We start from the raw sequence: 27,489 nt of genomic DNA, 5'->3' as shown, positions 1-27,489 counted from the left end.
AAGTATCAAATCAGACTGAGCACAAGATTTGGACTAAAGAAGAATTTGTCTTATTTTTTGCACTAAAATGTTGCCAGTTTCAGAAGAGTGGCAGAAGAGAGAATGGCACTTGAATCAATTGTCTGGTGATTAAATTGATTTTTTTCACATTTGCATGTAGCTGAGGCCAACCAACTGGTGACCATGAGGTTTAACTTGCAGTACCCAAAAAACTGACCAATTTTGAACCCAAGGCACAGTCGCTGCAGTCAGTCTCAGACAGGCTGGCAAAGGTTTGAAGATAACTGCCGACAATTAACAACCAATCTTATTTAGACTGTGCTGAGTTGAACATTTTGGATTTCTGTTCAATGTGATTTTCTGTGTATTTAGATGGGAACAGATTTGCAGTAGACAATAACAGATTTGGAATTTTTGCTGTTTTATCACAGTTAGTAATCGTGTTAGTCACAAACAGATTGCGTGCAACTGCCAGCTTAACGCCATTCAATTGCAAACCGTTAGCAGACTGATAGCCATCTAAATGCCCTTTTATTGCTGTCTTGATGCACTGAAGTTGCTTTGAGGACGGCAACTGACTGCCTCCATCTTTGAAGCAATGATATCAAAGGCAATTACGTAGTCTGTTTATTGCACATGGTGCAATAATGTTGGTTGTGCCACTGTCTCCATTCATTGTTTTCCTTAGTGTGACTGTAATATTATCCTGGTAACGGGAAATTGCCGACAGGTTTCTGACTGATCTCTTGTCCTGTGTGACTGAGGCCACAGTTGGAAAAATAAAAAGCTGATAAAATTGGACGTAGTGACCATAACATCACCTATTGACGTGTTAAGTCCCATTTTTTAGTCTTAAGCTAAAGGTTTTGGCCTTTTATGTCTTTTGAAACTACACTTGACGAGGGAAGGATGGGTCAGATTTAGAATACACTCATGCCATCGCTGCTTGCCGATCACAAAGGAGACCTGTCCCATAGCATACCCAGCCTTATCCTTATTTTCTAGAAGAGACCTTTTCTTGCAACAGTTTCTAAGTCGCTCACTTGCCTAGAGGCATTTTTGTTACGGTGATACTGACATTAAATACTGAGATTCAGTGTATGCTTCCTCTCTAAAAACGTGTTCCCACTAAAATTACCTCGGGACATAGGTAGTACATGTGCAGCGATTTATTATACTTGTTATGAAATGAAACATGACAAGTACAGCAGCTTATTTCAGCCTCATTTGTAGGAAATGTGGCATTTCCATGTTGGAGACTGTAGCTGTCTCATCTGTGATTTCAAAGCACGTAGTAGTGTGATAGTGTGTAGTAGTGCAGCAGTGGCGTGAGTGTGGAGTGGGAATACTGGAGGCAAGCCAGGACAAACATGAAGCTGCCATATATGGAGCTTGTCTCGAATAAGGCAACTGTCTGGGTCCTGGTGAGACTGTCAGAGAAGGAGACAAGGTTTGGGTGTGAAGCAGAGAGAGAGGGAAAGAACATGACCTGAGTGAGAAGCCTGAAGCGAAGGACAATAGGAAGCGAAAAACTGGCTGTGAGTTTAAACAAGTTGTGTCAACACTGACTTGTAGAGGAAGTGATTTCTCACCTTTGTCCCCCTTTTTTCCTGCCTTCCCAGGTATAAAAAACTGGCACATGATTGGACATCTCCAACCTGAGACCTCCTACGATATCAAAATGCAGTGCTTTAATGACGGGGGAGAGAGTGAATACAGTAACGTCATGATCTGTGAGACCAGAGGTAAGGAAACACAACGCTGTAATGCAGAAGAAATGACTCACACTTTAACCAAACCTCTAGTTTATCAGAAGTCCAGGCATGTTTCTGCAAAGGCTGTAACTTTAATGACGGGTATGATCACCAAAATTACACAACATAAATGTACTGGGTTTTATGAGCTCAACAACAATGGCTTGCATTTTATGGTTTGGTGCTGTACCTTGTTATTTTCCTTAACGCAAATGGGTAAAAAGTTGTTCCTCATGTCCCCTTCTTCCTCTCTTCTGCAGCACGCCAGTCTCCAGGATCACCCAGCCAGCACCCTATTACCCCATCTGACCCCCATCCTGTGGATACCCCAAGCCCTCCTGGAGGACTGCTCTACGTGATTGTGGGCTCTGTTTTAACGGTGATGGTGTTCATCCTGGTGTCCTTTATTATCATCTGTCTGTGGAGGAATCGTCAACAGAACAACATGCACAGTGAGTTTAATATCAAAGTAGACTAGACTAAAAATCAATACCCAAACATTGCTCAGGGTATGAAAAGCAAACTTTTTCTCGTAGCATGCTCTATCTTACACTGCTGTTCACTGCAAGATGAACAGCAAGCATGCAAGAGTTAACTCATTTTTGAGAATAGCTGGCCCCAAGACAGCTTGTGAAACATATTCCAAGTGTTCATGCCAAGTGCATATACAGATCCCACAGTGCCTGCAAAAGAGTTGGCCATTGTTAGATGAGCTCTTTATCAGACCCGCTGGATCTGTAAATAGCTGAAATTTTGTAGCTTAAAGATTTCGTAGACTGGGTCACTGGTTTCCACCTTTTATGTAAGTATGAGGGTCGCATATGATTCATCGCAGTTCATCAACATCTTAGTTGATCAAACAGTTGGGCACATGATACCTGTTACAATATGATATTTGAATTATGTCACCAGTGCTGAAATGCTTGTTTGGTTGCTTGTCTGGGGGGCTGTAAACATCATCAAAACTGGCAAAGCCACGCATACAACCCCAATTCCAAGAAAGCTGGGATACTCAGTAAAATGTAAATAAAAGCAGTGATTTTCGGGTCTTGCAAACCTATATTTAATTCACAATAGAACACAGAAAACATGTTTAAACTGAGACATATTAGTATGTCATGAAAAATATGAGCTCATCGAGAATTTGACGGCAGCAACACATCTCGAAAATGTTGGGACATGGGCAACAAAAGGGAGAACATTTTGAAACTAATTGTTACTTAGCAACAGGTCAGTAATGTGATTGGGTATAAAAAGAGCATCTTAGAATAAAATAGAATAGAATAATCCTTTAATTGTCCCACAAGGGGAAATTTGGTTGTAACAGCAGCCAGAAAGACACATATACAACAAACAGTACACAGGACACAGAACAGAAACATACACAATTTTTTTTCTTACATATTTACATCAAGGACAATGGTTACTATAAACAGAGTACTGTACAGTTATTAAATTAAATAAAATTAGAAGAGGCAGATAGGCAGAGATTCACCAAGTTGCGTCTACAATTTTTAACATTGTCAGAATAATATAAAATTATGAAGACTACGTTAAATAACCTATACTAAATAATATAATCAAAAGACTCTTGATGCCTGTGACTTTCAAGCTCACAGATGGAGCTGTATTGAAAACTAGAAATCACTACGTGGGCTCAGGAACGCTTCCAGAAATCATTGTCTTTGCCATCCACCAAAAATGCCACCATCACCAAGTGGAAAACTCTACTGCGGTCAGAGCAATCAAAGATTTTTAAATCATTTTATTTTGCTGTTATTTACAGCTTTCTTGGAATTGTAGTTTTACAGTTTTTTTTGTCTATTTAAGCAATATCCAAAACTATTCCAGCTGATGCCCTAAATAATTTTTCAAGCTAAAGTTACTCCAGAGCTGAAACTGGTCTTGTTCCTATCTTGATTGTAGCCTCTCTTGCTGCAGAGTTTGATGCTCCCGGCTACCTGTACCAGTCACCAGAGTTGAACGGCCATGTGCTCGACTACACCACGCTGCCTGGCAACAGTCGCGTTAATGGGGGTATCCACAGTGGCTATGGACACAGTGGCCAGATGTTACCCCAAGGATGCCATCACCTCCACCACAAACTCCCGAATGGCTTGGCACTGCTCAACGGCTCTGGGAATCTGTACACACCAGGTCCCCCGCATGGCCACAACGGCACCTTGCCGCACAGCACGCGGGACTGCGAGCACTCACACCCTCACCACCATCATAACGTGAGTGCTGAGGTCGTGGTGTCCATGTCCATGATGTTTTAAATTGTGGTATTTTACATGCACAGGTACAAATTCCATTCAGTGTGGCTTAATCTGGTGTTTGTGTCTCCCTGTCAGGGTGGAGGCATGTACACAGCTCTTCCCCAAACAGAGTCTTCTGATTGTATGAGCTGTCAAAACCTCTGCAACAACAACAGGTGAGATAGCATAATCTAACTCTTAAGCAAGGTGTTTGTATGGGTTTTTGATCTATTTTACACTTGGCAGGTGAACTGAAACGGGACTTTTCTTAATGGGCTTTGTAATACCAGTTGTATATCCTTTTTCTTATATAGTTATGTCCCTGTACAGTTTTCTTACATCTTCTCTTTTTTTCTCCAATGAAAATATGACATCCCCTTTTTAAGATTATTTACTTTCAATTGCAGTGATCAGTGTGGAAAATCAAATGAAATAACAAGCAAACAAGTGAAAAAAATCTGGAAATGGAAATTATTGGGATTTCAAATTAACGTTGTTTACTTCAAATTGGGCCTAAAAATACAGATCGGTCATATTTCTACTAAGATATCGCTGAGAAGTGCTCAAGAGCCCCTTTTGAGATCCAAACACACACACGGACACATTTGCCTTCCTTTTAGTCCTGTTTATGTATTTAAGGGTCCCCAGCATCACAGTTTACCCTGTGTGCACCCAGCCAGCAGACCTAATGAGTCCTGTGTTTATTTACCTCCGTCTGCTGGGAAAAGAGGGGGGTGAGGTCACAATCCAATCGTGTCCCGATTGAGGGAAGCTGAGTTCGGAAAAACAGGGACAACTTTGCTGCGTGCAACTCTCTGCTTTTTGGAACTTCACTGAAGAGCAAAACCACAATGTGTCACAGTTACTTAGAGGCTGTGTGGCCTGTAATCTCTGATGAAAACAGTTTTTGAAGCACGATGAAGCGCTCCAGTTGTGTTAGAGCTGTCATTGTTTTGTGGACTAGTAATATTAATTCAGAGTTTTTCTGTGTCTGGTGGCAAACCTTCAGAGAGAAAGAATGAGCATGTAAAGCACTGCTAAGAGCTGTCAGAGAGTGAACACTCAGCAACGCACGGGCATTAATGAATGTTTCCCTTCCATCTCTGTTTGTCTCTGACCAGATGTTACAACAAGACCAATGGCACTTTCTCCAGTGGCACGCTCCCTCTAATGCATCGCGTGGCGCCGTGCCAGCAGGACGGGCTGGAGATGGTGCCTCTGGGCCAGGTTTCATCACAGTGCCGCGGCCACGACAGCCACACGCATTCTGTGGACCAGGAGGCCAACGCAGGATACCGATCAGATGAGCACAAAGAGTCCTCGCCCTCACAGCATTCCTGCTGTCTGATCAGCAACAATGAAACCTATCTAGCAGACAACACTGGTGAGACACGTTTTTCCAGAAAAAAAAGTTCTTTCCATGTATTTTGTCTTCCATTTCTGCATCTTCTCACTGCACCTATTATGCAATTAAATTCCCAAGTTATATCCAAGCTTCTCACATGATTACAGATCATTTAATTAAATTGGCTATAGAACAAGAAGTAGGCGGGGACAACCTTGTCGCCTTAACATTATGTAGCTGTTATGATATCCCGGTCTCATTATTGCCCTTGATCATAACTCAAGAAGTGGGTGAAAGAGTGAGTCACTATTGCAAAGTGGAAGAGTTGAAGGAACCACGTCAACTCGACCACAAAGTTTTAGACCATGTAAGAGCCGCTGCAGAGTGGGGTCGCTGAGTGCTGAGGCACTTAGAGTGTAAAAGTCACCAGCAATCTGCTGACTCAATAACTGCAGAGCTCCAAAGCTTCTCTGCCCATCAGTGCAAAAACTGTGCAGCAGAAAGTTCGTGGCATTGATTTTCATGGCCAAGTGGGTGCAATGTGAAGGTGACCCAGTACTTACAGTGCTGGTAGGCTGATGTTTTCTACACATTTCCTAGTGGGAAAAAGATCCCATATGTAGCTTTTAACAAGTTGCTTTAAGAAATTAGCGCATTAATTTAAAACATTTACTTCTAGATGCTCACGGTTCAGCACTGTTGCATTGCTAGTAGATTTTTATATCACTGCCAATCCTGATGTTGTATGCAGACAAACTATGCGGCGTCACCACAAATTACACTGTGGGCCTCTCCAGAATCTCTGCTTGTCTTTTTTAATACAAATAGTAAACCAAGGCCTCTCGCTCTCTCTCACTCTCTCTCTCGCTCTGTGTGCAGCTGGGGAGGAGCCGGAGTGTGTGGACACGGAGGGGCCTGTGGTGCGCTGGGAGAGTCTTGGCCTGCCAGACTTGGACTGTGACGAAAAGCCTGGGTGGATCTCCAGCAGCAGCCTGGCGGGAGAGCTTATCCAGCCTGGCCCGCAGGAGGCCTGAACATAGCCCACACACAAGCACACTCTCCCACAGTTTGGAAGTTTAGAGAAAACAGACAGAGAGGCTGAACGAGAGCTGTGGAAGTATCAAGAGTGGAAAAAAGGAAGACCAGCGAGCGGTGGGATAGTCAGAGACACTGCATGTTATGGTGACGAGGACACTAAAGTGTTGATTGGACTGAGCTGAGATGAGCAACGTGGGGGAAAAAGAGGGACTACAAGAGACTGAGAGCGCAGTCAGACGGAGAGAAGCGAAAAGACACTATATCCCACTGGCGGGAAGCGTCTCATAAAAGATCAAAAACTCTTTAGATGACTTATTTATTTTTTTGTAGTAGTAAAATATTATTTCATATGAATGTATCTGTTTTAAAGAAAAAAGTTTGTCTTTTATATTATTTATGCCTTTTGAATGAGAAATACTTTTTATTTTTTGTTGTGTTGTGTCTCTATGTGTTCCACTCAAGTGTGGAGATTAGCAGTTGTCTGTGTAAAGTTTTGTAATAATATAAAAAAAAAAGATGTGGGAGAGTCAACAACAACCTTTTTCAATGTCTTTCCTGACCTCCTTCATGTGCAGCACCCGATGAATGATTGCCGTAGTGAATTTCCCCGCCTCGATCCAAACCCATCGATATTTCTGGCAGGCCTTTGATGTGGCTGTGTGATGGGCTGTTCCACTGCAGTGACCCCTGAATGGGGTGAACGCTCCCTGCACTGTTCAGATTAAGGCTGTTGCGCTTTGCTTCACTGACTGTTTGATAAGTCATCACTTTACACAAAATCCAGTTAACTTTGAGAGCTCTGATGACCTGCTGACCGCAATCTATTAGAGAAATTGAGTAGTTACATTAAGACAGAGATGTTAAGTGTGAGCAGCCTAGATAACTTTGCAATGCATCAGTGCAAATGCTCGGCCACAAGCAGAATGTTTCTACGAACAGCAGGAAATACTATGTGCAAAGAAATCTTAAATCCTCTCGTCAGTGTGGCATCACTAGTTCTAAAAACGAAACGTCAACCACTTTACAAAGAAAACAGTTTTTAATGTCTTATTTTGCAGGGAAAATGGCCATAACAACACAGTGTTATTAAGTCTGTAACACTATTGTGTTAGTCTGCAGAAATGTCTCAAAGATGAAAGAATGAAATGAAACTCACTGCGTGGCCAGGTATCATAAAGGGCTAATTAGGAGAATGTAGCCAGTTTTCTTTAAACCGAAACTCTCAAGACATCACCTGACAGAGTTACCTGTGAGACACAGTCAACAGCTGGTCCATGTGACATCAGATTAAAAGTTCGGTGTAGTTATTTGCTAGAAGTAGCAAAGATTCTAATGCTTCTCATGCTTGAAAGTGCATTTTGTGTCACCAGTGAACTGAAGCTTTTAGTGGCTTTTGTCGAGTACCAGAATCTACTGCTGCAGTTTTACAATTTCTGTGAGGAAAAAACCAGAGTGAAAAAAACGTGACGGGCAGTGAGAAAAGCACCAAATAGAGGAAACCAGCAAATCAGTTGTGAAAAGTTGCTGTGTGATGTTCCTGCTGTGCAGATAACTCATTCATAAAACACTTGTACAATATTCTTCTCAAGTTTCAGCCTGTGTTGCCCATTTTCTAAAGGCTTAAAACCTCTATTGGTTTTAAAAATAATCTTCATGGTGTGTTGGCTGATTGAAGTTGATAGGGTTGCAGCAGGCGGATGACGGGGCTGGCTGTGCTTCACTGAGGATGACTGCGGTGCAGGCTTTCCATGCTTGGTGCCTGTCTGCCTGTGATTTTTGCCAGAGTTGGCTGCCAGTCCTCAGGCCCTGGCTCGCATGGCATTTCTCCTCCCACTGATGGTATACGGGATATTCCTGGCTCCTGGATTTGCTCGCCTACTGCTGAGGCGTGGCGCAGCATCTTCCGGCTGTTATTTTTATTTTTGATGGAGGTTGTTGTGCCATTAAGGCAGCCAGAGTCCATTAAGCTGACTTGAATTGTTTCCCAAGAAGAGTCTGTAGAAGTGTTGGCAGCCCTGAAACTCTAGTTATTTAAATTTACACTGATTTGATTGTGAGAAAGAGAAAAAAGTACCTATTGGCTCCAAACTCGGCATTACAGAAGCAGACTCAAGTTTCCTCTTAGCATTTATTTTATGTCCATACAGTGTCTATTGTTGCTGTTTGGAAAGAAAAAAGAGAACAAAACAATGGATAGGAAATGAAGTTGGAAATGAAGGAGAAATTATCCGGGGAGGGAGAGGGGATGCTGACAGAAGCAGCCTGGGATGATGAGGAAAAGATAAGGACAGGGTTGTCTCTAAATGAGCTGCTTCTCCATCTCCCACGTCTGTCAGTCGGCACTCTCTCCCAGCCCTGCCCTGCACCCTCTACCCACACAGCTACACCCCTTCATTAAGGAGCCCATGGGAACAAGAAAGCTTATTGTCCGCCCTGGAATTTTTGCCCCTTGCTGCAGAGCGGACCTGTTAACGCCAGTCTCTCTTCCCTCCGCCCACCATTCTTCCTCTCTCCCCTCTTCAGCACACCCTGAATGAATGCAATTCTTATGAATCGGGCAGTGTGCTGTTAACTCGGTTGATTCAGCCACGGGCGGTTTTATCCTTGAGATGTCACAAACCACAAGTGAAGCGTGTTGTTGTTGGATGAAGTCCAGCGGTGTTCCAACGGGCCCCTGCAAAGGATGAGCTCATGTGCAGAATGCTTTAAGACTAATAATCAAAGTCTCCCTCGAGGATATCTGGTCTTTATTTGCAGTCAGCCTTTGTAGCACACAAAAATGCTGCAACGTTTTCATTTTTGTACTTTCATGCTGTTGGAGCAGCTGGCTGATTATGAGCTGACTGCACCTGTTGGATATAATTAGGGGGAAAAATACTCTTAATCTTTATTTAACCTCCATTCCCTTAACTGCCCCGTTTTTCCTGGTAAATTTGCAATTTCTTTGATCGGACTGATCAGGATCCATAATGAATATACTGATGATACCTTGTGTTGACATGAGCTAATCTTCAGAGTCAACAGTATTAACAAGTAAGAAAAAATTCACCCTAGATGAAAAATAAATGAGGATACCAGCGCAGGAAGATAAGTAGCGATATGTTTATTTTACAAATTAATTATTTAGGAGAAAACTTGTTTTATGTGCAAGCGTTTCTGTCATTGCTAAAAGGCTAAAACGTTTATTCAGTTTGCAGCCTGGAGCGATGTGCTTTAAAATGATGAAGTGTGTCAGTCTGCTCTGCCGCCGTCTCTCAGTCTGTTGATAGCAACAACACACAGAGGTTATCTAACGATCGTTCTGTACTTAAGGAAGGAATAACAACGCAGGATGGTGGTTATTGGAGTTCAACTGAAGATTTCACGAACAGTATATGTCACTGAAGAAAAGAACAAGTAAAATGAGTCATGTCCAGTGCACAAAAAAATCCAGATGGCTTTAATAATCAAGAAAATGCAAGAGTGGAGAAACACTGAAATGAAAACCACAACCTCAGGTCTACATGGTGTCACGCGTTGTAAGTTTATATGGCTACAAAGATTGCAGGAGGCAACAGTGCGGTCTTTCACTGATCAAAGTGTTTGAGTGTCCTTCAGCCCAAACTGGTGTTTTCCCTGTATTGGAAGATGGAGTAAGTCGGTTAGTCTGGATTATATACACAGCAAAGTTTCTTTATTAAAAATACACAAAGATATTTATCTCGATTCACCAGGACGTCATTTATAAACAGGAATAATAAAGATGATGTTTATAAAGGGAACGCATTTTGAGGTACATTTTGTTCAAAATATGAATCAAACTTCTACAAACCATAACAAGTTTCAAACTTCACACCTTCAACGTAGATTTCTGGAAAAGCACTTGCAATCTTTAAGGCCAAGCTTTCTCAGGTTTTCTCATATATGACAAAGTAAAAGTATATATTTGGAAATTGTTGTAGTTGTGTAGAATTGCTGTAGGCTCCCTTTAACTGTGAAATTGTCTTCACCTGTATTTAAGAGCAAAACTCCTCTCTAACAACGTAAACTCTGAGACAAATTACATCAAAACTATTTGCGTTATTAAATGTTAGGGAACTTATTTGGGGGGGGGGGGGGGGGGATTTGCATGAACCGCTTCTTTAGAGCAGATATATGTGAAGACATACACAACAAAATCAGCTGTCCTCTACATCCAGTCCAGTGAAGTAAAACGTTATCCTGGCCCCTTCCTCTGTATCGTACAAAGCCTGGCAGGTGTACATCCCGGCTGCTTCACTCTGAAGCTCCTCTATGACTAAAGCGGAGGTGTTCACGGGCACGTGCATGCGACCCAAGTCGCTGGACTGAGACTGAACCTTCGGGCCTTGCCCGTAGTTATAAGCCAAAGCTATATTATTATCGCTTCCTGGTTTGGTGAAGCCCCAGATGAAGATGGTCGGCATAATGGAGCCACAGTCCAAGGTGACCGAGCCTCCCACAGTTGCGTTGGTATGGGAACGGATGTATTCCACCTCCTCGGGGTCAAATATCTCCAGACCTGCAACACAAGACAGGCAGAGTCAGTTACCTGCCTGTGACTGTGTGCAAAGAAAAGCTCTTTTTTTCTCAAGTAGACCAAAGCAACATTATTGACAGATTTATGCATTAATTGGTGTCCTTGGAAAACTTTTTTAAGACCTCACAGTTTGTTGCAAAGGAATCGTGTCAGCATAAACAACACATAATTAAACACTTACAGCTTAACGCCTCTGGCCACTTGATAGATCACATTTTATGATATCTCCGCCTGAGCTTAGCAATTTGACAAAATAATGATACCGGTGTGTGATAAAGAGAAATTCTCCTTGCCTCAACTCGCCTCCACCTGAACATTTTAAGGTTAAAGTACAATGAGCCTTTACCGTGTAGCGGAAGAGCCATCCAGCAGAGGAGAATGCAGAGATAAGGAATCATCCTCAGTCTCTCTGCGGTGCCACAAAGTTTCATCTGGAAATCTCAAGCCAGGGGGCTATTTAAAGCCTATCACAGTGCTGATAGTGTGTCCCTCTCCACTCTACACTGCTGTACACACTGAGAGTGACTGAGCGAGGCAGGGGGACTGACAGGGAGATTTCTTTCAAACTACACTGGATTCCCTTTAAATTATTCATCAATGCTTCCACCTCCCCAGTGTTGCTCCATTTTGCCTGTCTCTCCAGCTCTCCACTCATGACTGGGCTAATGGCTGGACCTGAGAGTAAAAGGTGTAGGATGTCACGGTGATGCCATCTCTTCATATATTATTAAATAAACCGGTGCAGATAGCCTTTTCAGAAATTCCATCACTTCCAGCGTGAAATGGAAACGAGGGTCTAGCAAGGTCAGAAAATCGCTAGCTCCTATCACAACGAGTTATTGTTTACCCTATGAGAAGCACGCAACCTGAATAAATCCCTACACATTCACACAATCTTCCTAATGCATTGTGTCATCCAGTCTTTGACTCATGGAAGCAGTATACCCTTAAAAATGCATGTCTTTGCATTATTCATGTATGGATATTAGTCCAAAAATCCTTAGACTGCTTGTTCAAGTTGGACATTCATTCACTTATCTTTGTTGTTACAAAAATAGTCTGTGTTTGGACTAGATTTGGGGGGGAGACAAACGTGAATATCATTAGCAGAGCCACCCAGCAGCTTCCAGTAAAAGCAAACTGTGTTTCTCAGAGCATCTGGCTAATGTTTGGGCCTGCAAGCTGCAGCAGTAGAGGCTGAAGCTGCACTCCATAAAACTGCTCTAACTGTGCACAGCTCCAGACTAGGCTGTGGAGCAAGCTCTAATTACTAAGGGCTTCATCTTTAACTCTTTTTTAGAGGGGAAAGGGGGACTAAATTTAGAAAGTGTCTGGAAAACAAACACATATAAAACAAACACATTTTGTGAGGACTTTAACCCCTTAATTCCATGTGTATCTTATTTGATACATGCAGGTTTTTGAGATATCTCCATCACAAAAGTTTGTAATGAGTTCACTGTCTTGGAAACCTTTTAACATGGAGCTACCTTTTAGAAGGAGGTGTTAGCATATTTTCTTACATACCACTTCTATTTAAATATTATTATATCATATTAACCTCTTATAACTGGCCCAAAATCACAGGATAAAAGAGCAATTTCCAGTCACTGAAGAGGAAAGGGTGATAGGGCTGAAAGCTCTGGGAACAACTTAGTAAGTCAAACTTCTAAAAAATGGGGGTAATTTATATTGTATCTGATCATCATAAAATAGACTTCAGATAAGAAATGAACCAGCTGCACTGGCCTGTGCCAGTGCAGCTCCGGTCACACCACTACCCTGCAGCTGCTATGAGCTGTATGTCCAAGTTATGACAAAAGACAGAAGAAGCGTGAGTTGTCATTAATGAGACTAGAAAGTCCTGTTTCGCTGGCGAAAGAGCTGACCAAATTCTTTACTGGTGAAGCACATCCTTTCGAAGCACTGTAGTCCTGCATACAAGGAGCTGCCACATCTGCTGGCTGCCTGCCTGATTTGCTGCCTGGCTGCTTGCAAATTTTTTGAAAAATGGATAAGAAAAAGACCAGGCGACTGGAAAATGTGAGTCATTTTAAAAGCAAAATGTTTTTTGGAAGATGGTTGTTGTGGGGGGTGGCCTTGGTGGGGAGTTAGTGATGAAGGCTTCTTATCTGGACCCTCTTAGCCCTGTAAAAGCTTTCAGGTGCAGTGCCCCATTGAGCAGATCCGGCCAGGCCGAGCTCTTGCAGCTTTTTTTTTTGTTCTTGGCAGAAGATGAGAGAAGAAAATCAGACTCAGATAACTGAGACTATAGAGGGGTCTGTGTAACACTTTACTGCCACCCTAACATGTCCCACCCTCCCAGACTGTGAGATCTTGGCAATAATGCACTTTATGAGACAGCAGAGCTAGCAAAACAGGTGGGTTCCTTGAGTGTGCCCTATGATTAGATCAGTCATTACCACTGGCATTGTTGAAATCAAAGATAACCTCTCATCGTAGAGGACCACCTGTATTGAAATGTGTTACTAAAGCTAAACAGAAGATGATTCAGTCGCTGGATGAGAAAAAAGGTCTGGCCTGGCTTACAGTAAGGAGTGTGTGTTTTCACTTATTTAATGATTCCTTTATTTTCCCATTTGATAAAAAACTGCAGTGCAACCACTGTGTTTATTTTTTCAGAGCGTTACCCAGTTTTTATTAATGTGAACTTCCTCCTATTTGTGTCTTCCGTTGTGTCTTCCTTTCCTCATTGTCCTCAGACTTGAGTCTCACGCTGGCTGCAGCTGGCAGGTTTCCTCTTCCCCGCTTTTTCTTCTCTTGACGGTTGGGTCATGGACCACACATTGAGGAGGTGGAGCGAGACTGTTGTATTACTCTAGTAGACAGGCTAACATATATTAGCCACCCTACCATATATGTCTTCTCTATCATCATCTATCTGCCAGGCAAGCAGAGTGAAGAGGTAAGCCGAGTTTTGCAGAGGTTTGCGCTCGTAAAACACAGAAGCCCATCCCTCATGACCTCTATTTCCCTCCTGGCTGGCTTCTCATTTGTCTAGTCTTAGACTTCACCATTTCTCTGCAGAGGGCTCCCTGTTGGGCCTTCACCTGAATCACTGAGCAGAGCACAGCACAGCTGACTGGCCTTGGAACAAGGGCAGCAGGAAGGGTCCTCTCCACAACTGAGCCCCAAGAGTGCACAAACACAAAATGTCATCTTAAATCTGCAGTTCTGCAGTTATCCATTTGTTTCCATGCTGCTATCCAAGTTAAACTTGGTAAGTAGCAAAACAGATCACTAAGATTCAAATACACAAGAATACGGAAATGATCAAATATTACAACCAATTAAAATGAGTACAAGGTAGAGAATAAACCACATCCATAAAACAGCTGTTCACTGTAGTTAAAAAAAAAGCTTAATTGCTTCCTTGCTGAGAGGTCGATGAGAAGATTGATACCTCTGTGTACAGCTGTTTCCAGGAGCTGATTAGTTAATCACCAAGTCTTGAAGTGCAAATTTAGGGAGCTACCATATAATTAAGGGCTGCACAAAAACAAACAAACAAACAAAACTGTTCTAGTGAGTCTTTGCAATGTGTCTTTTAGGAGCTTGCTTTCACTTTCATACTTTTTTGAAGTCTTAGTAAGAGCTTATTTCTAGACCCCAGCGTTATTTGTCACCATTAGAGAAGTTTGTTTTGAATACTGGAGCAGAACAGTTGAAACCGAAGAAGAATGGTCTTGTTTTGATTACAGTTTCAAGTGAATGAGGATGTCTACAGATGTACACTTTCCTTGTGGGATGCATAAAATATTGAATGTCACAAGCTCGCTAATACATTTCTCCTTGACAGCACCGTGGCTTTATGTTAAGTTACCAGTCTGTAGCTCTCGACCCAAGTAAATAGTCTTCCAAACACAAAAATGCATGTAAATGTTTAACCAGCATTTTAAAGCTGCACAAATTAAAATAACAAGGCTCAGAGGTGCGTAAGTACATTTGACTTTGAACCAAGTGAGATATTTTGCGTGTCTGAAATGATTCATCTTTTAATCAGTCCCATAACTGCTGGGTGGATAGATAAAGCTGAATGAGTAACCCAGAAACTTCTTTTTATTTTTGAAACATGCAAAGACTGATGTCATGGCGAGACATTGTTAGACAGATTGAAGGTTAGCTGTAAATAACACAAATGTTAACTGATGAAAACAAAGACACTAAATCTGACTTTAGCCAAGACTAACAAATTCAAAAGAAAATTTTCAGTCATTTTTATGTTAAGGCCTGTATTTTATGGTGGACTCTTCCGAAGCATACCTGGATGGCCCTAACACTTGCTGGAGCAGAAGAGACTGGCTCCATGTAGTCTGGAAATGAATTTGAACAATCTGAAGCTACAAACTAATGCACGGCACTCAGGCATAATGCATAATCCTTTTTCTCAGTTCTGGGATTGTGTTGTCAAGCATTACTCACTGTACACTTCTACATTTGCACACACACAATTCCAGAAATGATGTCAACTAACACTAGAGCAATACTTTACCTTGTGGTAGAGCCACATTTGCCCATTTTGTTAATGTGTGCCAGTAACTTTGTAAGACTATCAGTAATGCCTCCCAAGTATAGAACAAAGTAAGCATCAATGATAACAGATATGACATTGAGGGGTGCTCCTAAATGTAGAAGTTGTAGAGTAAGCGGAAACTGCAGGCAGGCTAAAACAACAAATATGATGCACTAAATAGCTGAACATCACTGATGTGGGCTGGCATTCAGATCAACTGCCATCTATTGATTTTGTAGCCTGCGATTAATTCTTTTAAACAAATGTTATTTGGGTGGCCTTCAAGTAGACTGAAGTATTAAGATTGCAAAACAACATAACTTGTGTAAACGATTGACTTGAAACAAGTGTTGTTCTCTTGAGACTAGTGGAAAGATCTGCTTATTCTGCCTCATTTCAAAATGTTTACACACACACTGAGTCCTGTAACATGAGGACCAACTCTGGATCGAACACAAGTAGTTTCATTCCACTGACAGAAGAAACCAGACTCAGCCAAATGCTAAAAACTGTCTGGCTGAGGCCATTTTTTACAGTGTGCTGGTCTGAGTGGTGCTTGAAAGGTGCTAAGTTGGGTATGAAAATCGCAGAACTACAGAGATCCATGTCTTTGGTCCATGTCAGGGAACGTGCAAAGTCCTCGACTAGTTGACCTGGAAAGAACCAGATGGGGATTGGGATTTAGGGACCATAGAGGCCTTCTGCAAACAACATGTGGAAAGGCTTTGGTGGCTAATGTAGCGTGGAGTATTTATGTACTGAGCAAAGACTTGACCACTGTCCATCAGGATACAAGGAGCAGATATGCCACATTCATCCGTGACCTCAGCAACCATTTCCACAAGACCCCCTCATCCAGACCAGCTTCCCTCCACCACCCCTTCTCCTGCCTTTCTCCCCACAGGACACTCATGCTGCTCCTGGTTCAGCTGTTTATTGTACAGTAGCTCAAACCCACAATCCTCTCTGAGCAGGTGGTCTGCCATAGGCCTCTTTGTTTTCCAGAGTCTCCCATGGCAGCTGAGGCCATAGAATAGAAGACACGTGCAATAATCTAGATCTATGGGATTTTAAAAAATGTTTGGTTTAATTGATTTAGTTTGAATGTCATCATAGATGAGATGAGTGAGGCCGACACAGTGCTTTGCTCAGTGAGTATTCTTTTTTTGTGGTTTGACAAAGCTACTTTATTTTGTAATGCCTCTAGAGTAATACTGGAGGCAGTAGTGAAGCAGCAAGGTCAGTTTAAATGCTGCCACAACAAATATTAAATGCATTTATTGTAAAATAGACAACAAAATTATTTAATCACAGATAATGTTATATGTTACTAATATTTTTAAACACAGTCTTCAAGAATAACCTGCCAGAGATGAAATTTAAGACATTTGGAAGGTCGATTTTTAAAAAAAGGATCAAAATAAGAGAAACAAAATAATTTTCACAAGATGCTAAACTATCAGATGACTTAGTGATTTAAATGATTACCTTCCCCTTTTTTTATTTTCTTTACCTTTTCCCATATTTAACATATTTGTGCTAAACTGGAACTGGCATGACTACAAATGATTATTTGTAAACTCTAATGATTTAATGCACATTTGATGAAAAATACTGAGATTTGTTGGAAGATGACATTTTAAAAAATGTGCTTATTTGCCTTATCATAAAGAGTTCAGTAAGGAGCGTGAAACCTCTGAATTACCAATACCAGGAAACCATTAATTTCTGCATAAAGTCAAGAAATAAGCCAGCACATAGCATCTTATAGTACAGGGTAGTGCAGAGGATACTTATCCCATCTCCAGCAATAATGTTAAAGGCTTCACTATCTGCTAAAGGAATACAGTCCTATTTATAATAACTATCACATATATTTTACCCAGTGATGGTTTAACTAGAAGTATAAACCATTTGGACATTTTCACTGTTTATAAAGAAGCTGAATCAATCTGAAAGTTGGTAAGAACACGGTTCTAAACCCACAAACTGTCGCATGCTTTCCAAAATAATTTGCAGTAATTATAAGATGCAATGAGATGTTCCGTGGCTTTGGGCAGAACTTCCTTTTTCTTCAGAGACAGATGACATACATCTCTGTTATTCCCTTGTTCAAACTGATTATACTGCAGCATTTGGGGATCTGTTTGTATCATTATCCAATTTTTCAACAGATGCACAACAGTAAATTATCAGTTTCTTTCAGCAGAATGTGAAACAGCAATATGGCATGTTAATGTGTCCACTGAGCCAAAAATTAACTTAAAACTGCTTTGAACATAACAGTGAAATTGCTATTTTGTTTGCAGTGGGGTAATGAAGTTGTCAAAAGTTGTTTAACTCCATGGTTTTTCAGCAAAAATATACCCTGTGTAATTTACGAGCACGCCACTAATTTGGGCAAATAGGGGTGTGAACGTGCATGATGGTGGTTGGCACGATGCTAGCTTATTCAACACTGGCAGAACTCACAGCTGGAAAGGAAGTCTGATAGTTCCTCCGTGTTGGTCAGGCTCCCATATGAGGTCAATTAGTATTCACACTGAATTATTTTCTTCTACTTATTTGAGATGTAAATGTATCCACGCATGCACCTAAAACTAACTTTGTTCATCACACTTAAAAGTAGAAAATGTATTGTTTTCCTAAATTTCACTGGTAGTTTTACTCAAGCTCAGCACACAATTTTTTTTTTTTTTACATGGACATGTTAAAGTCCACCAACAAAAAGGCTTCTTGTCCTATTCTTGTACCTTCAGTTGTTTTACAAACTTCATAAATGGATATTTGCTCATTTTTAAGTGGGGCCTGCCGTTTATATGGAAGCAGTCGCTAAAGGCTTTTAGGTGGGCAGTGGCCATGCGGGATTTGCCTGTACCTTTTACCCCTGTCTCTCTCTCCTTATTTGGATCAGTAATTTTAAGTATGAGGTGTCCAAGTTTGACATCCACACTGAAGGACAGACCAAGTACAGAACAGCTTTCAGACATAACCACATCTTGTTTGTTTGTCAAGTATGTCCTAGAAGAACAGAAGGAAGTCAGAGCAAACGTCTGATATGAAGCCGTGCTCTGTTTTTCCACAAGCTGTTTTTCCACAGCTTTAAACCACAGACAGTGTCACCAGTGTACAAAGCTTTCATTCATGCACAGATTGGCAACAAAAACAAACATCAACAAAGGTTTAAAAAATCCACAGAGCAGCCTTTTCCAGTTTGAGAGAGTGATGCATATCTCCTAAAAGTTGTGTCTCGCTCATGTAGGTTTCTCCACTAACTGCATGCTTTTTGTAAGGTAAAGACATTAAAGCATTACGCTTTTTTTCAAAAACAAACTTGAACCCTGGAGTGCCTTTGCCATCTGGAAGCATTAGAGTGCTTGTCTTAAAGATAAAAATGATATGAATTGCTGCTGGCAACTCAAATGTCCAGTCTGGGATCAATTACATAGACAGGATCCAGGGAAAAACGAGGGAGCACAGATTCTATATCATGGCTGGGCCCAGCATAGGCATGTAACCCACATACACCCACATGCAAACACACACATGCTTAAAAAAACTGCTGTGTGACCCGCAGCTTGTGCGCACAGTTCCCTGTGCCTGGTTATGGATTGGCTGAGACCGCATGCTGCCACATTCCCGCCCCACTCGCACACTGCATTTAACAAGCGACTTGCAGTTCCAGATGAGGCCACTCTAGGCCAGCTGCTCTGTCATGTGGGCCGGGGCAAAGATTTCTTCAAGGATCAATAGAATAAACTTGTCTCTTTCACTGCCCTGTGTAGTTTCATACTGTGGATCAAACTCAAACAAACAACAAATTATTCAATTTTAAGCATTATTTTCCAACTTTATGTTCACTTCCCAGATTTCTCTAACATGTATCCAAAATTCAGCACCACAAACACATCTGCCCAGCAGTCTCAGCGAAATGCATTGTGGGATTTTTAACACAGTGGAAGGGAGGAGGGTTGTAATGGAATGAATATGAACAGCACAAAGTAAAAACAGGCCAACCAGGAGGGGAGAATGGGAGAAAGACAAAAGGATTTAATAGGATCCAGACTGGTTTGAGTTTGCACTGTTTCAAAGGAACACGCTGCCATGTGTACATATACACATGCCGTGATTCTTTAAGGCCTGAGCAGACAGGACCAGGCGTTCACAGCTTTACAGAAGGTCACGGCAACACGTCCAGTCCCCATAACCCTTTTTAGGGTCAAGCTTCAATTCACACAGAGTGAAGGGCCTCACCTCATGTGGCCCCTTTAAACTTCATAGGCACAGCCTGCTCTGTGTCTCCCAATAAATGGTAAATGGCCTGTATTTGTATAGCGCTTTACACAACCTGTCATCCACCCATCCACACACTGGTGATGGCAAGCTACATTGTAGCCACAGCCACCCTGGGGCGCACTGACAGAGGCGAGGCTGCCGGACACTGGCGCCACCGGGCCCTCTGACCACCACCAGTAGGCAACTTCACCTACCGGTAGGTGAAGTTGCCCAAGGACACAACGACCGAGACTGTCCAAGCCGGGGCTCGAACCGGCAACCTTCCGATTACAAGGCGAACTCCCAATCGAGACCCTCACAAATTTACCCTCACAAATTTAAATACACTCAACTGCAACTACAGTCAATTTTTACACATTATTGTACAGTGATGGATTTGTAGGTCTCTTCTGGATACAATCTTCATTCAGATTGTTTGGAATTGATTCAATATATTGTATTTATTACTTTAAACATATAAAAAGACAATTCCTAATTATTTCCCGCAATGATTTTTTTTCCTGTCCCATCACACTGAAAGGATGGATCCTTCTATAATTGTATTCCAAGTTTTAATAACAAGTATTTGTTTCTTTAATACTTTTAATTCTACCTATTCTACATAGATTATTCATAAATAAAGAGGTAATTAATGTTTGGGAATGAATGCTTACAATTAAATACATAAATAATGCTCTAACTGAAGATCAGATCATTTTGTGCACTTTGCATTACAGATGTAATTCCACATGCAGTGAAAAACAAAAATATACATATTTAAATAGCCTTTTAAAAAAATGCCTGGAACCTAACTTCTTATTATGTTTTCTTTCTTTACTTTATCTTTTCAATGAACCATACAATACTTGTGTAGGCTGAATGGTGTCACTGCAGGAAGAGAATGGTGAATGAAATGGTGATTAAAATTCATCAGAGTAACTTTACTGCCATCTACTGTTGGATCTTTGTCCCCCACAGTGAAAGTTAGTCTGCAAATTTTGTCTGCTTTCATGTTGAAACCTGAGCCGTGAAGCATCGCTCTGGTCACCAGTGTGAAAACTTAGAAAAGGGCCTATTTTTACAATCTGTTAGAAATTTTGTTACTCGCAGCTTGTTGCAAAAACACATATTTTGCCCCCAATTTCTTTAGCTCAAGCTCTGAAAAATGCCAGGCAAAAAATAGTAATTTTGAACCAACAAGGTGGTTTTTAGCTCAAAAATGGACATATCTTGGTCAAAATAAGAGAAAGAGAATAGAAATGGTAGGACTAAAAACCATTTACAGCACATAAACAGTATATGAAAGTTATGCCCTTAAGAACTACGGGGGGAGAAAAGATCTGACACAGGTCCTGAGAGGTGCATCTGGCACTTCAGCTGATTCAACTACTGTTCACTAAAGCCTCATTAGAAATCATTTCAGTACAGTACAAGGGTGAGAGTCAACCATTTTTAAGGAAAGGAAACAGAGAGAAAAGGCTGAGGTAAGACAAATTACAGAAGAAAATCAGTGGCAATGGGTCATAAAGAGGGATGGAAGCAACTTTTAAATTTTCAGTTTATTAGTCAGTGTGTTCAGAGAACATCAGGAGAAAAGTATAACACTCAATATCTACAGCCACCTGTGAAACAAGCTGGAGCCTCTGTAATGGTTTAGGGCTGCATTTCAGTCAGTGGTGTTGGGGATCTTGTCAAAACTTGAAATGATGCAGAAATGTGGATGCAGAAAATTACTGTTCAATTTTAATTCACCATCTGATAACATCTGGAAAGCATATAACTGACAGCGGTTTTTAACAATGACAAACACGCAGTCATGGACTGGCCTCCCCAGAGCTCAGACCTCAACATTAGTGAAGCTTTGTGGGATCTTCTTTACAGAGAACAGGACAAAAGTCAGCCAACATCCAAAGAATTTATATATTAATGATATCTGTGACATATCAAAAAGGTTACATTTTATTTTATTTGCAGATGACACAAATTTTTATTGCTCTGGAGAGAATTTGAAAGATTTGGTTGATATTATGATTTCTGAGATGTTAAGATTAAAAAAATGGTTTGATGTAAAAAAAAATTATCTTTGAATCTGACAAAAACGAAATTCATGATATTTGGCAATCGTGTACAGGAGGAAGAAGGTGTGTGTATGGTTGTGTGTGTGTGACAAATAAAATTTGAATTTGAGAATTGATTGAAAGAGTTACTGAATTTCGCTTTTTGGGTGTAATAGTAGATGAAAATTTGACGTGAAAATCACATATTGAGTATATTAGAAAGAAGATGGTTAAAAACATTTATATTTTGGGAAATGTAAGAGATTTATTAGACTACAAAACAATGCGCATTTTATATTTTTCATTGTTTTTCTCATACTTTAGTTACTGTGGTGAAGTTTGAGGGAATACATATGAGAATACTATAAAACCTCTAAACTTATTACAGAAGAAAGTGATACGAATGATTCATAATGTTAAATATAGAGAACATACAAATAAATTATTTATAAAATCAAAATTATTAAAATTGGGAGATTTAGTGAAACTACGGACATTATTAATTATGTTTAAGGCTAAAAATAATATTTTGCCTTTTAAGTTACAAAGAGTATTTTTAATGTGTTCGGGGGGAGAAGACAGCAGAAGGAAATTTTATTTGAAGCATCAGCTAGCTAGGACTACACAAAGATTAATGGGTCCAACGGTTAGAGGTATACGACTGTGGGACTCTCTTCATTATAATCTAAAGAATTGTATAAATTTACATTGTTTTAAAAAGTGTTACATGTCTAAAACGATAACTCAATATGAAGAATGTGAATGAAATTGGAGTTAATTGAAAAAGGATCCATTATTTTTTTTGCCTCATTTATTTTATTTATTCATCTTTTCTCCTTGTTACTATGTGGAGTGGTATATTCTGATTGTAAATTTGTTGTTTGGTTTGAGTTGAGAGTGTTAATATTAGTTTGTTCCTTGATTTTTGGTGCCTACTTGCAATATAAGTTGGATTGTAGATAGGGGGCAGGGTTTAATAAGAATATTTTCTTCTTCCTGCTCCTTTTCACACATGGTTGCAGTGCTTTACTGATAGAAAGTGTGGTTGGTTTGTCTGAAAGAACTAACTGTGGAAACTGTTGTACCAAGTGTGTGAAATAAATAAAAAAATGAAAGAAGAGCTTTGGAATGTCCTTCAAGGGGAATGATATCGGAAGATTACTCAAAGAAATGAGAATAAAGCTGGTATAAAGAGAGTTCAGTTGACGAATAAAGGTGGTCAAACCAAACATTGATGCTCAAGATTGTTAGAATTGTATAAACTCTTTTTTAAAAAAAAATCTTATATACTTTTTTCCCATTTGTGTTTGCACTTATTTCAGTAAATCACTGCACCTGTTTCCCATTCTGGCACTGCTGCCACTGAGCATTTCCAGCTCATCATTTCCAGCTCAGCCTATATGCAAAGAAACATGGGTATATGGCACTCTTAAGTTGTTCAATGAGCTTCAGGAGCCCCTTCAGAAACATATTCTCCTTCAGTTTTTTAGGTGACTCTAAACAATCTAGGTATGAGCTGTTCACAGCTGAACATTAGAAAGTCTTGTCTTTTTTTGAGAGTAAGATATCAAATAACCAAAAGGTTATGTGTTTGCAATTTAGTTTTGCTTATACTTTCTCATTTATAGTACCTGTGTTTGTTTAAAACCCCCTTATTCAATCTAGTCCCAAGAAGGAGACATTTGTCCGTCAGTATGCTTAACAAACATTACTTACTAAACATCACCTTGGTCCTTCCTGGGCTTAATCCAAAAGCTGCAGAAAAGTACCCACATGAGTATTTAGGTGTACCAACAACCTTGATCATAATACAAACAAGATTTTGGAGATTAGAGGTCTTTGACAAAAACTCAAATGCCCATTTCCCCCTGGTAATAAACCACAATTCCTTACACTCACAAGGGAGTCAATTATATACATCCGATCCCTAGAGAATAGATGAATAAAAACATTTCCAAAACAGAAAGCTCAACACGTCCCAGTTTCCAGCATAGGACCTATAACTGCTTAATTTAGCTCTCTATATATATATCGTTTCTCCTTTTCCTGTCATTTCTGTCTTCTGGCTGCCCTCCACCAAAAAACTGCAGGATTTTTTTTAGAACAGAATAGAGTTTATTTATTTTGAACATGTAAATATAAATTTAAAGTAAAAGAGAGATGAAAACATGATTGTTGCTGACTTTGCCCATCTGGGAATCCACCTGTTTGAGATACCAGTGCTGTGCATCAGTTGCTGCGCCAGCCGCCATGGCAACCACTTACAGCCCCAATTACATTTACACTCCAGCCAAAATACACACACACCACTGTCAGACTGTTAGAGAGAGTGAACACAAAAACAAATCTGTGTATGGCTGCTGACTATTATTCAAGCTGTTTCCCAGTGTCAGCCACTGATGCAAAACTCCGCTGTGGGCTTCACTGCATTTTCAAATAGAACCTTATCTGTTAGAAATATTTAAAATGAAGATCAATGTATGGCAGGAGGCAAATGCCAAAACAGCTGCAGTTTTTTCATCCATGCATCCCAAAATTTTATGCTACACAACCCTCCTGACACAACTGTCCCCATTTATCCAGGTTTAGGACTGGAACTAGGAGTGCACTGGCTTGTTGTTCCCCGTGGTGAGGGTTACCCCTCTCCCTCAGATACACTAATAAGGGCTCATTTGAATCATTGTTTGACCTATCATGCATGTCTTTGGGATCTTGGAGGAAACAGGAACACCTGGAGGAAATCCATGCGAACACAGGGAGAAAAGCATCAAACCCCAAATCTTTCACTGTGAGGTCTCAGCACTAACCACAGCACCACAGTTTCACTTTCAGCCATGTTTTTGAGAAATTTGTTTTGAGAAGGGTAGTGTGTTTTTTTTCTGGCAGGTTTATTAAAAGTGATGAGTTATGCATGCACAACACAGGAAACAGCAAAATTCATTAAGATGTGTGTATACATTTCAACATACATACTTTGTGCAAGAACATTTATTGCATAAACAATAGTTCCATTTATGTGAATTTGTTACAAAAGACAACCTGTATGATATTTTTGGTGAAGAGCCCACGGATCAAATAGAAGTTCATTCTGTTGAATACCTGGTGTTCACAGATGTGCTCTGTTTTACCTCTGAAAGCATCAGCACAGACCGTAGGTGAGGGACACGACTCCTTACATTGCTACACACAATGGCAGGGGCAGCGTTTTGTCACCACAGAAACCATTAGTTTCTTGGCAACATTTCGATCCTCTCTAGCTGAGTTTAAAATCAAATCTAATGACGGCATTTCAGCACTTGAGTGAAATAAGAATGTTGGCGAGCAAAGTGCTGGTAATGGCTTTGGCAGCATATAAAAAGATATACTGTATGTGTGAAGGGGAAAAATGATATTGCACAGAAAACTTTGGCTTTTTAGGTCTCAAATAATAATAATGGAAAAGAAAAAGAAATGCAGCGCTTTCTAGCAGCTGCTCATTTGTGTTTCGCAACTAGACCTTTAGGCTCGAGACCTGTCATCTGTAATGGTCTCGGATGATAAGCGTTAAAAGGATAGCATGCATTATCACCATCATAAATGTCAACCTATTAAAGTAAAGCAACATTCCTGGCGTGCAGCAGCAGTCGAGCCACTAGTTGTTTACCCATATTAGTAATTCACCCACTCAGACTGACCTCTGCACCTCCCAAACTGATGCCATTTTTAATTAGTCATTATTAAGCAACTGCTCAGCCTAAGGAAATGCAGAGGGATCTTCTCGACTGCTATATGCTTTAAGCAGCTCTATGTAAAGATCCTCGTTTTGTCATCATTATCACTGTTATTTTTGTTTCAAGATCCTTTATTTGTAATATAATGCTATGGAAGGTTCCCCCTTAAATACATCTCCCTGCTTATTTTTCTCTGTAGCGCCATCACATTCCCTAAGGGTAAACCAATTTACATTCTTGTTTTGCTCTTCAGATCCATGCCAGTTTCCATGACAACATAGTTTCACTTTTTCATCCTCTCTGTCTTACTCCCTCAGTCTCTCTCTCTGTCTCTCTCTCTCATTTCCCACTGCTCCTTTCTTATGTTCTCTTGACCTTCCTCCAATGTTTTTTTTTCTTTCTCTCTAAATACCAGCACCCAAATTCCTCCTCTCCTCTCGCTTGCTCACCTAATTGAGCTCATTCCTCTGCTTGCCATATACAAGCAGAGAATAATGGACTCAGATAAAACATGTCTCATGGGGGAGGGGGATGAATTCAGAGCATCTTTTTTACATTTTCATCATAATATACAAACGCAGCAAGCTCTGCCTGAAGGCTATTAAACATCTTTGGGCTGGTGGTGCCTGGAGATTAAAATGAACTGAATTAAAAACAATGTGCAGCCGAGGTTTTTCTTTTTTCGCTGATTAATAAATTACACCTGCTTGACTCAAAGAGAATAGGAAGGAAAGAATGATGCCACTATCAAATGACTCTAAATTACTTCATTTCATTACAAATCTACTTTTTTTATTTGTAATAGAATGAAAAAAAATGTGGAATTTACCAAGTGGCATAATCAAAAACCTCCAACTATTTGATTTCTCAGTGCTGACAACAGGTGTGACGGTACTTCTTCGTCTGATTAATGCCAGACCTTTCTGTCTTGTCTGGAAAGAGAAGGTCAAGCAGAAGATGGTGAGCCTCTAGCACACCAGTGTGCCACCTTTCACTCCTCGTCTGCCGGTGCGGGAGTCACAACAGGTCAATTTCTCTTTTTTTAATTTGTGATTATTTTCTTCATCTCAATTCTGATTCCACTCCACTGCCAATCTGTTTTAGTCCACTTAGTCTTGGTTAGTCCTTCCTCTGGGATTTTTTTAGTGTCCCCTTTCTTAACATTCAACTAGTTGTCTTTTAAAACCAAGGTAGGATTTCTTACTCACCCTCAGAAAATTCTTGCATTGCTAGTTGCTCAAAAAAGAGGCAACTGTCAATGATGCAGTTTCAGTGAATGCAGTACATCTGGACAAGGAAATTGTGTGATGTGCTCTGCTCCTGAACAATGTCTCTTGATTGTGCCACTTAGTTCGGGTGAGGTTTGGAGCAACCATCACGGGGAAATTGTGGATGCCTTTGCTACTCCTGGATATAACCCCCTATTTTCTTGATGAAAGTACCCGAAGTCCAATCTCAGTTTAGCAACGCTTTCGGGAAGAAATGCCTCGAAGTTCACCTGAGGCAGTTTTACCAAGCCTACTTCTGCTACCCAAACCACTAGAGGGAGCATTCAACTGAAAAAAGATGAAGGGTTTAACAGTGCAACAACTGGATCCTCACTCTGAGCAACTTTATAATGGTTCTCCCAAACATTCAGTTACTAAACATCTCTTTCTAACTGTTTATGCAGTGGGTGGATGAAATCAGAGTTTTCTACTGCACGATGGTGTCCATTAGGAAAGTGGTGTGGGAGCTGAGATGGAAATGGTGATTTCCAAGACGGCATAGGTCTTATCAAATGGAAATAAAACACTTAACTGATTGAGTGATTCTTGGATTTCATCGCTTGGTGCACTTGAAATCTGTAAATCAAAATTTTATTTCAGGGATCTTACATCAGTATCATCTCGAATTAATATAAATATTCAGATAATCTGAAGAGAAAGGGAAGCAATCCACCCTCGGACAGCACAGAAGTCCAGCATGACATATCAGCATA

At 40.5% G+C, this 27,489-nt stretch overlaps 2 protein-coding genes across 3 annotated transcripts in view; one reads left to right on the top strand and one right to left on the bottom strand.

Annotated features, from left to right (window-relative positions):
* cdon (cell adhesion associated, oncogene regulated) overlaps positions 1 to 6,788 on the top strand; it is a 33,605-nt gene extending 26,817 nt beyond the window's left edge. Inside the window, exons 14-19 of one of the 2 annotated variants that reach the window (XM_085429423.1) lie at positions 1,623 to 1,745; positions 2,015 to 2,206; positions 3,681 to 3,991; positions 4,109 to 4,188; positions 5,134 to 5,396; positions 6,237 to 6,788. In XM_085429423.1, coding sequence (XP_085285549.1) covers positions 1,623 to 1,745; positions 2,015 to 2,206; positions 3,681 to 3,991; positions 4,109 to 4,188; positions 5,134 to 5,396; positions 6,237 to 6,391 — 1,124 coding nt within the window. In that variant the 3' untranslated portion in view covers positions 6,392 to 6,788. The remainder of the gene's footprint in view (positions 1 to 1,622; positions 1,746 to 2,014; positions 2,207 to 3,680; positions 3,992 to 4,108; positions 4,189 to 5,133; positions 5,397 to 6,236) is intronic. The other variant, XM_085429424.1, reaches the window with a different exon arrangement.
* Positions 6,789 to 7,055: 267 nt separating this feature from the next.
* On the bottom strand, positions 7,056 to 11,441 carry LOC146654532 (uncharacterized). The gene is made up of 2 exons (XM_085429426.1): positions 11,279 to 11,441; positions 7,056 to 10,914 (listed from the first exon to the last, which is right to left on the bottom strand). Exons 1-2 carry the CDS (start codon positions 11,361 to 11,363, stop codon positions 10,553 to 10,555), a joined length of 447 nt encoding a protein of 148 aa, XP_085285552.1. The 5' UTR covers positions 11,364 to 11,441; the 3' UTR covers positions 7,056 to 10,552.
* Between the last annotated feature and the right edge of the window lie 16,048 nt (positions 11,442 to 27,489).

Source organism: Rhamphochromis longiceps, linkage group LG14 (genome assembly GCF_057381845.1).
Source record: "Rhamphochromis longiceps isolate RC_006_pf linkage group LG14, R_longiceps_female_GT1.1, whole genome shotgun sequence".
Classification (NCBI taxonomy): Eukaryota; Metazoa; Chordata; class Actinopteri; order Cichliformes; family Cichlidae; genus Rhamphochromis; species Rhamphochromis longiceps.
The sequence above is the reverse complement of the archived record's forward strand: the minus strand, read 5'-3'. Positions and strand labels throughout refer to the sequence as shown.

What these genes read in the sequence shown, in the direction of transcription:
- LOC146654532 (XM_085429426.1), bottom strand. Translation starts at nt 11,363, where the DNA reads ATGAAACTTTGTGGCACCGCAGAGAGACTGAGGATGATTCCTTATCTC. An exon ending in GATGGCTCTTCCGCTACACG is followed by an intron (nt 10,915 to 11,278) that starts GTAAAGGCTCAT and finishes CTTGTGTTGCAG; the next exon opens with GTCTGGAGATATTTGACCCC.